The sequence below is a fragment of the Callospermophilus lateralis genome, chromosome 2 (assembly GCF_048772815.1).
Source record: "Callospermophilus lateralis isolate mCalLat2 chromosome 2, mCalLat2.hap1, whole genome shotgun sequence".
Classification (NCBI taxonomy): domain Eukaryota; kingdom Metazoa; phylum Chordata; class Mammalia; order Rodentia; family Sciuridae; genus Callospermophilus; species Callospermophilus lateralis.
Window position 1 is genome coordinate 130,507,447 of NC_135306.1, and position 10,135 is coordinate 130,517,581.

At 35.3% G+C, this 10,135-nt stretch overlaps 1 protein-coding gene across 1 annotated transcript; it reads left to right on the forward strand.

Moving 5' to 3' along the window:
* The first annotated feature begins 10 nt into the window (after positions 1–10).
* On the forward strand, positions 11–8,725 carry Cwc15 (CWC15 spliceosome associated protein). The gene is made up of 7 exons (XM_076843857.2): positions 11–119; positions 1,305–1,445; positions 2,029–2,141; positions 2,856–2,944; positions 3,876–3,983; positions 7,357–7,475; positions 8,207–8,725. The coding sequence occupies exons 2-7, from the start codon at positions 1,315–1,317 to the stop codon at positions 8,334–8,336; spliced, it is 690 nt and encodes a 229-aa protein (XP_076699972.1). The 5' UTR covers positions 11–119; positions 1,305–1,314; the 3' UTR covers positions 8,337–8,725.
* The last annotated feature ends 1,410 nt before the right edge of the window (positions 8,726–10,135 follow it).

The window sequence follows — 10,135 nt, forward strand, 5'->3', positions numbered from 1 at the left end:
AAAGCGCTTGGGTTTTGCTTCCGGGTCTTAGGCTTTGGCCCTGATAGCAGAGGATTCTGGGGGCCGAGAGTGGCAATGGTATCTGTGTGATCTGCGGAGGTGGTCAGACCTCGGCCAAGGTGAGCTGCAGGCCAAGGTGTTTCTTCTGCGGGTGGGAAAGGAAAGGTGGGGTCGGAGTCGGCGGCGGGCGGAGGAGCTCCGGAGCAGTAGTCAGGGCTGGTGCGTGCGGAGCTCTTGGGCCCACAGCAGAAAAAGCGGCGCCAAGGCAGCTTTGCCTATGGCTTAGGTGGGCCCGGGGTACTCCCACCGCCTTCCCCCACGGGTGAAAAGACAGCGAGTTCCTGGTGACACCCCAAGGGCACGCTCCCGGGATACCAAATCGCGAGGTGTGCAGGACGCGGAGGCACCTAGCAGCAGACAACCCTGTTTCTCCCTCTCTGGACACACGCCTTTACCCTTTATGAAAATCAACAGAGGTATACCCCTCAAAATCTTTCTATTTCCTTGTTCTTTTGATAGGAGTGGGAGACCATTGTTTTTCCGACGCTAATGGGATTTAGCGATTGTGCCAGGTGGTAGGTACTCTTGTTTACCCAGAGCTGAACGTAACATACAGAATGTGTTCCTGATTTTTTGGTTATTAGAATCCTTTGGGAGTGAGTTTCCTGTCTTCTGAGCGTCTCTTAAATTATAACCTTAAAAGGGCTGATTTATATTGTGATGACTTACAGGAGAAAATCAACAAATGGTTGTTAAAATTTTGCCCATTTAACTGTCATTGAATTTTAGCACACTTACCTCCCGGACACTAAGTTTGTCAGTGATTTTTAAGTTTTGTTTTGATTAACTTACTTGTTGTTCTATGAAGTTTAGAAAAAATGCAAATCTTGGAAGCTTGGGGGAATGTGGTTGAGAATTCTTAAAACTTAAGAGGTGAAACTGTATATTACAAGAAATTGAGCATGTCATGTCCCATAATTCCAATAATCCTAAAAGGAATATCCCCATTCCACCGATGACAGAAACAAGTTAGGGGACTTGCCCAAGACCAGGCAACCAGGAGAACAACAGGATCACAAACTTAGATCCTCATGACAGAATTTTTTGTAGTAGTAACTATCTGCAAAGCTATATTCCTTGTTTACCCCTTAGGCCATAGTTTGTTTCCTTCGAACTTGTGTATAGAAAGATTATGCAATTTTGGAGGGATGAGTTTTGAAATTATTTCACAAGGGTAGATATTGATGAATAAATTTATGAAGCAAGAATTCTATTGGGAATAACTTAATACTGTTTTTCTTCAGAGCATAAAAGATGACAACAGCAGCCAGGCCGACTTTTGAACCTGCAAGAGGTGGAAGAGGAAAAGGAGAAGGTGATTTGAGCCAACTCTCAAAGCAGTATTCAAGCAGAGATCTTCCCTCTCATACAAAGATAAAATACAGGTAATAAAGACTTTCCAAAGACCACATCTGTTAAATGGCATGATCATGATATATGATCAAGTTTGAGTTACCCACGTAACTTAGGTTATCTATTTTTAAATAGATAACCTAGAATAGAATGCAACAGAGGGCTTAAAAATAAAATTATGCCATATGATTTTTAAGGTGCTACTAACATTCCTTCAGCAGAAATTGCTATTAACCAGGAATTTCCATATGTGGAGGGAAGAGTACCTAATATTACCGCAGAGAAACTATGCACTTTCAGCACAAGTTAGTGGGATAAATGTTATACTGTAAAAGTTCTTGAGTCTATATAATGGGAACAAAAATTAAGGACATTTTAATCTGCAACCATATTAAGGAAAGTATGTGATTTGTTTGGGGCTTCTTAAAATATTGGAAATATCACAAGTGCTAGTTAGTAACCTTCAGATTAGGTTATTATCTTGTCCTCTTCTTTGTTTTATGTTTGAGGGACAAAATTGTACTTGTGAATTGAATTGTCTTCCATTCACATGTGATTTGTTTTCTTGGGGTTGGACGGGTGGTAACATTTTGTCCTGATTTGTTTCCACTTTAGACAAACTACTCAGGATGCCCCTGAAGAGGTTCGTAACCGTGACTTCAGGAGGGAGTTGGAAGAAAGAGAGAGAGCTGCTGCACGAGAAAAAAATAGAGATCGTCCAACCCGAGGTATCAACCCTGTCCCAAACATTTGTCTCCTAAAATTATATTGTCCGTGGTTTTTCTTTCATGTAGTAATTAGAAAGAGTTCGTATTTTTGTGAGCTTTACTTCCTTAAATAATGAGAGATAATGAGGTTTATTCCAATTTCATCTTTTTATCCTTCTATAATAGAAGGAACAGGGTGATCTGGAGATATTCAGCAGCCATCATTTTATTTCAAACCAAAAGTTTTAACTCATTAGAGCAGCCAGGCCCCAGGATTTCTGTCTGAGAGATTTTATGTTTTCAGACAGGTAGTGATGCGTGCCTGTATTCCTAGCAACTCTGGAGGCTGAGGCAGGTGAATTGCAAGTTTCAGGCCAGCCTCAGCAAAATAACAAAAAGGGCTGGGAATATAACTCAGTGGTAAAGGGCCCTGAGTTAGATTCCCAGTACCACCACCCTCATCCCCCCAAAAAAAGAGATTTAATGTTTTCAGTTTATATAAACTTCACCCTGAATTTCCTGAGGTTGCAGTTCTAATATTAAAATCAGTCCTTTTATTAATATATTTAATATGTACCAGCAATATTTACCAAAGACTTATTTGCCAGTCACAATAGGTGATCCCTGATGGCATGATGCTTTGAATATGGATTCTTCATACCTATAGGTCCCTAAAACATTATAAGAAATGCAGCACTTGTTTCACTAAGTTAAATAATGTGTGTTTTCCACCAGAACATACAACCTCCTCTTCAGTGTCAAAGAAGCCTCGGCTAGATCAGATTCCTGCTGCCAACCTGGATGCGGATGATCCTCTAACAGATGTAAGTTTTGTTTCCTTTCATTTGAGTATTTTTCTTTGCTGAGGGTTCAAGAACAAGTTTGATATCTAGAGAACTCACTATGAAAGCAGTCTATTAAAGAACATGCCTTCCTCCAGAAGAATTCTTTATATTAAACCCTAGAGTTGAGCTTCTATTTTTATATACACAGGGCACACATTAGGCTCTCTGGAAACATTCCCTGTAGTTATACCCTAGGGCCTTTCCTCATTAACTATGATCAGATGTATTATGCACATGCTGGTTCCCTCTGTGTTTAGGGAGGAAAGTAATCTAAGCAGAATTTTTTAGAAGTTAGCATATCAATTAAAATTCAGTGGGACTCCGTAGTCAGTAGTTTGTGCTTTTCTACAAAACGTGAAAAAATTAGTGGCCTTTCATAGATGAGATGTAATCATACACATATGTCAGCAATTAATTCTAGAGCTGACTGATGAAGTTATAGTCATTAAAACAAGAAGCTCAGTTATAAGTGTGATTTAATTATTATTCATTTGAAATTATTTTATTGTGGAATTTAATGCTCTTTTTTGCATGTCTGATCATCCTTACTTAATAGCTTAAAATTGCTATAAGTTACATACTATCATTTTGTCTCTCCTAGAGTGAACCCTGTACATACCTACTGTATTTCATTATGAGGTGTTCCTTTTTCTAATTTTAGCCATGTAAATTTGAAAGGTACTTTATTAGGAGTTGACATTTTAGGAAGTATTCTAAGTTTTTTGTGAGATTTTTATTTATTTGGTTGTTTTTTTATTTTAATCATAATATTCAAGTGCAGTTATTTTCCCAATAGGAAAATTAATTATGTCCCAAAAATATGGTAAATATAGTTTTTAAGGGACAAAAATTAACATTGTGCATTTTCCCTCCAACATCATGAATAATTACTGCTTTTTACTGTTTTTAGGAGGAAGATGAAGATTTTGAAGAGGAGAGTGATGATGATGATACTGCAGCTCTCCTTGCAGAACTAGAAAAAATTAAAAAAGAAAGAGCAGAAGAGCAGGCCAGGAAGGTAAAAATCTAAGGGCTAATTATTTATATATCCCATCTTCACATGCTAAAATAGGAATATTTTTTATTCAAATAATATCTTCTTATATTAGAAATTTTTCTTACCATGTCTAAATATTATGGCACCTGAAGTCCTACAAATCTGATTATTTTTATGACATTTTAAGGATCCTGGTTATGTTGGAAATTCTAAACAGTTCAGGCATGCTGAATAATACTCCTCAACTTGCTCATATTTACTTGTTTGTTCTTTGTTCAATAGACATTTAGTTAGTGTTAAGTGTCAGAAGAACCAACATGATTAAGATTAGTCTACAAATTTCTCTCTCTTGTCTCCTGCCTAGACACTTGTGAGGCAACCTGTCAATAGATTTTATACACAATCTATGCCAAGTTATCATACTCTTGTATACCCAGTCTTTCCAGTTATACAGTGGGAGAAAATAATGCTTACCTCAAAAATTAAGAGATGAAACTGAGGAGGCAAGCAGGAGTCCAAGCATTGGCAGTTTGTAAACCAGTGTTAAAGGAATTGAATTTTGTTCTAAAGGATGAGAAGCCAGTAGAGTTTAGCAGTAGATTGGTAAGAGTGCATATGCATTTTGGAAAGATTACTCTGGCAAAAGTATAGAAGATGGATTGGAAATAACTGAGTGAGGAGGTTATTTCAATACTCCTTATGGATAATGAAGAGAATCTTAACTTACATGTTAGAAGTTGGAATTGGTAGAAATAAACAGGTGCTGGGAAAGCTCTCAAGGAGGAGAATTGACCAAATAAAGTGAGTGATTGGTTGTGGAAGCAAAGATGACACCCACCACACACACAGTCTTAGTATATATTGGTGCCATATAGTAATACAGGAAAGCAGAAAAATGGATATGTTTAGGCAGAGGGAAAAAAACATGAATTCTATTTTGAACATGGTGAATTTGATACATTAGAAGACATTCAAGTAAAGATGTCTGCACCCATTTTCAGCCAGAGTAGTACAGCTTTTTTTATGGATGTCAGCGTAGATTTCATTTGAGCCGTGGGTTATGTTTTTAAAAATAAAAAGCAAGGGGGCAGGTGAGTTGGGGGGAGAGAAGACACTGATAAAGGTTAATGATAAGAATCTTGGGAAGTAGATTTGTAAAGTCCATGTTAGTCAGAAGGGTCAGGGAAATTTTCAGGAAAAAAAAATAATATGAGATAGTCTTAGAATTCAGATTGGAAGAAGAAAAGATTTTTTTTGTTGATGATGACAGTGGTAGTTTTGTGGGTTCTTTTGTTTGTTTGAATGCTACGAATTGAACCCAGGGCCTCATACATGCTAGACAAGCACTCTACTTCCAGTCCTAAGAAAATTATTTGCAAATAAACTTCTCATTAAAGTTTGACATAGGAAAGCATAATTCCTATTAATAGCTTACAGTTTTTATCTAATGTTTAAAAATAAATATCAAGAACATTACCAATATCACTCGTCTGCCACTAGAGGGCAGTTGTTCCAAATTCTTTGAGGTTCACTATTCTCTGTAGCTAGACTGAAAGAACTTTAAATGCTTTTGGTTGATGTTTAGGCAGGATAAATATTTTAGATGAAAGATATGGGAGATTCATCTAATCTCTGTGAAAAATGTGCTGGTATTTCTTGAAGTCACATGACAATTTTATTCCCCTAAGTCCCTGTTTTTCCATTCTATAAACTGTTTTTTGAAGTATCTCAAAGTAACATCTTCAAACTAATTAACCTATGTCAGGGTTAGTACACTTTGTGTAAAAGGTCAGATACTAAGTATTTTGAACTGCCTTGTCATCAGCCTGTGCATCCTCTGTTGCAACTGCTCTGCTGTTGTAGCACAAAAGCAGCCTATGCTCCAATAAAATTTCATTCTCATAAATAGCAGGAAAGGGATTGTTTAGATTTGATCTGCAGGCTATCTTACTTTTTTTTTTTGATGTTAAGATTTTTTTTTTAAGAGAGTGAGAGAATTTTAATATTTATTTTTTAGTTATCGGCAGACACAATATCTTTGTTTATATGTGGTGCTGAGGATCGAACCCAGGCCGCACGCATGCCAGGCGAGCGCGCTACCACTTGAGCCACATCCACAGCCCTGCAGGCTATCTTACTGCTACCTTTTATGCCTAATGTTTGATGGAAGAAGTTGGTGCTTTTTCCCCTCCAGTGCTGTGACAATCAAGTAACCAAAGGAAATAATATTGCAGATATTAAAAGACTGGAATCTTATATGTTAACACATTATTATTATAAATTTCACACATTGTATACTTGAGCTCCTAATTTTTATAGCATCTCAAAGAAATGTCTTTTCACTTTTAGCATCCATGTAATTTGTTAAAAATAAATAGGTAATTTTTAGAAAGCTATTTATGTTCTAATCTTCCAGGGGATGGTTCCTGACTTGCTTAAAATCTGGCCCAAAGCAGTTTCTTTGTTTATTTTCCTAAAAATCTCACCTGCCAGTTATTTGTCCTGATAAAAATGAAATGCATTGTTTATATTTGCATATTAAAATGAACAATCAGTAACTTGTATGGAAAATTGGATTAATTTTAAAGTAACTTCTGAGCAATTGTTTTTTTTTTCCCTTGATCTAGTAAGTTAACAATTTCTGTCATCCTCAAAATACAACAAAATGGGATTTTTATTTGGTTTAAGATAATATGTTTCAGGCAAATCTAGAAGTTGCAGCTAAAGATTTGGACATTTTATGTTCCTGGTTCTGAAAATGAATCTGCAGGTGATTTGAGTTTGAAGCTAAAATAAAATGAAAACAATGTTATAACTAGTGAAGGATAAGAGGTATAAAAATAGAAAGTGGATGACAATAAATCCTAAAAACAAAGTGGATATACTTCAGGAATGTTGTACATGGTTGTTTATCTTATTTTAGGAGTTACTCCTTAGATATTAATAATAATTTTATCATTAATCCTAGAGATGTAAGCTTACATTGTTAGTAATTTAAAATGGAAGTATTTTTATCAGTTTGTCTGTGGCCCTTTAAATAGCTTTGCTAAATGTCTTTTTTATGTTTAATATGTTCTTAAATTATAAATGTAAAACAAAATTTAAAGTAATTCGTTTTATATGTTCTTCAAAAGAAAACAGACTTAAATATGCATCACAAAGCTTTTCAGAATTGGGAGATACTAATGACTGTATGATAGCAAGTATGAAATATTTATAATAAAGATGCCAGATTGGTTTTTTTTCATGAGCTTTTCTGTTATCTTAAGAATCAAAATAGAAAGAAAACTACCTTGATACATATCTTTCCTCTTTAAACAGTGCTAACAGTCTCTCTCTTTTTTTCTTTAATGAGCTAATATAAAAAAATTGCATCTTCCTCTTTCATTGCCAGGAACAAGAACAAAAAGCTGAAGAAGAGAGAATTCGTATGGAGAACATTCTGAGTGGAAACCCTCTTCTTAATCTCACTGGCCCTTCCCAGCCTCAGGCCAACTTCAAAGTTAAAAGAAGGTACTATAAGTAATGGGTTAGAATTCTATATACAGATTATGAGTTGGACAGCAAAGTATATTATGTAATGCTTCTAAAACTCCACCTTCCACTGATATTTTTCTCTCTCTAATTTTCGAGTAATAAAAGAAAGAAAATAAAATTTTCAGCAGATACTTATAACCAGCTACATATCAAATAATGATCTAAACACTAGGGTAAGAGTAATGGACCAATCAGTCTTGGGAACCTTACAAAGCTTATGTATATTAGGTACGTGTGTCCTTGGTCCCCAAGACTGCTCTTCACATTCAGATATTCACTAGAAGGATTCAGGGGACTTAGCTTATAATTATATTCATGGCTAACATAGAAAAGATATGAAACCAGGTTGGTTTTTTGTTTGTTTTTGTATTTGGTACTAAGGATTAAACTTAGGGGCACTGGACCACTGAGCCACATCCCCAGCCCTATTTTATATTTATTTTATTTAGAGACAGGATCTTGCTGAGTTGCTTAGCATCTCGCTTTTGCTGAGGCTGGCTTTGAACTCATTATTCTCCTGTCTCAGCCTCCCGAGCCACTGGGATTGCAGGACTTATGAATTAAGTATTACTTTGTTCTTTTGTTGTGTCAAATGATGTGCACGTTGAACATCTTTCTGTATAATGACTAAGCTTTACAATGCACATGGTATTCTTGTCTCCTAATAAAAACATTATAAGGCATTTTATTTTCATTTTTCCTTTCAGGTGGGATGACGATGTTGTGTTCAAGAACTGCGCAAAAGGTGTAGATGATCAAAAGAAAGACAAAAGATTTGTAAACGATACACTGCGATCTGAATTTCACAAAAAATTCATGGAGAAATATATTAAGTAGTACAGTTTTATGTGCTTAATTAAAGACTGTAAAATGTTAAGGATCATTTTGATGTTTTTTTTTTTTTCCTTTTCCGCCATCTAAATGGTATATAATAGATTTCCCTAATTTTAAGTTCCAAAGTATCTTTTCCTTTATTGAGACCTTATTGATAATGGACTTGGGAATAGATTTAACTCCATTTCTATTCTCTGAATTTCAATCATTTTTTTTTTTTTAATATGGGGAAAAAGAACCTGCTTGTAATAAATGATTTTAATCTAAATAACTGAATCTGTGTCCCCAGCTTTTCATTGTGATGTATGCAGCTTATAAAATGTTGCATCACGTTTTTCAAAAAAGTTATATGTTGTTTCTTTATGCATTAAATTTTTCCTTTATTCTCTTCACTGGTTTAAAATCTATGTGTTTCTGCTCTGTAACTCAAGATTCTTTCACCAGAGAAAAAAGTTAATTCTTAATCATTTAGGAGTTCTTAATATTTTTGACATGTGTTTTTAAGAGTATGATGAAAGATTAAAGGGATTCCATTTTGGACCACATGTTGGAATAGAAGTGTCGTCAATTAGTAAGTGGCACCCCAGGTTTACATCTAGGAAGGCACAAAGTACCTCACTTGTGCAGGTACTCATTTCTTTTCTTTTGGCCATGACAGGAGGTCTAAATATTCCAAGAAAAGCATATGGCACTCACTTTGTCCTAGATGCTGAACTGCTGTGTTTCTCTTGAATGAGCTAAGAGTTTGGATGTATAGTTTATGCAAAGATGAGGAGTTTCAAATCAAACATAAAACTTTTGAAAATAGAATTTGTTATGTTGGAGGCCATATCTGTAGAAGTGGGAGAGAGAGATAGCTAGTCCTTACTAAAAGCATTACTCCTAGAAAATGAATTTTTCCTAAACCCGAGCTATGTTGAAAGGTGCCACTTTGATAGAAATTTAGAACCAGAAATTGAGCCTCACACAGATAGAGATGACCCCCCTTTTTGGGGGGAGGTGGAATTGGACTTTATAGAAATTAAGAACTTATTAAAAAATATCAATAGGAAAATAAAGAAAGTTGCAGGCAAGGATAATATAAATATCTGTCCATCCATCTGACAAAGGAGTTCTATCCAGAAGGTATAAAGATCATATTATAAACCAATTAAGACAAAAAAAAAATATTTTTAAAGAATGGGAACAAAAGAATATCCAAATGGCTATTATGTATATGAAAAGATATCAACATCACTATTCATCAGGGAAATTAAAATCATGAGATGCTATTTTATATCCAACCAGAACATCTCAGCTTTATTTTTTTAGAATTATTTACTTTATAAAGTTTTTAAATTTGTTTTAATTAGTTAAAAATGACAGTAGAATGCATTTATGCACTTTGATAAACATAGATAGAATGTAATATCTTTCCTATCCCCACATCCCCTCTCCTTCCCTCCTATCACTTACCTCTACCTAACCTAAGGTAAAGTTATTCTTCCCTAGTGCCCCACCCCCGCCTTATTGTGAATTAGCATCCGCATATTAGAGAAAACATTTGGCCTTTGGTCTTGTGGGATTGGCTTATTTCACTTACCATGATATTCTCCAACCATTTACTGGCTAATGCCATAATTTTTACTCTTCTTTAAAGCTGAGTGATATTCCACTGAGTATATGTACCACATTTTCTTTATCCATTCATCTATTGAGGGACACCTAGATTGGTTCTATAGTCTAGCTATTGTGAATTGAGCTGCTGTAAACATCGATGTGGCTGTGTCACTATAGTATGCTGATTTTAAGTCCTTTGAGTA

Bases quoted from the DNA above. Each gene is read 5' to 3' on its own strand.
- Cwc15 (XM_076843857.2), top strand. From the start codon at position 1,315: ATGACAACAGCAGCCAGGCCGACTTTTGAACCTGCAAGAGGTGGAAGA. The intron at 2,945-3,875 runs GTAAGTTTTGTT...TACTGTTTTTAG, and splicing joins CGGATGATCCTCTAACAGAT to GAGGAAGATGAAGATTTTGA. The intron at 7,476-8,206 runs GTACTATAAGTA...TTTTCCTTTCAG, and splicing joins AACTTCAAAGTTAAAAGAAG to GTGGGATGACGATGTTGTGT.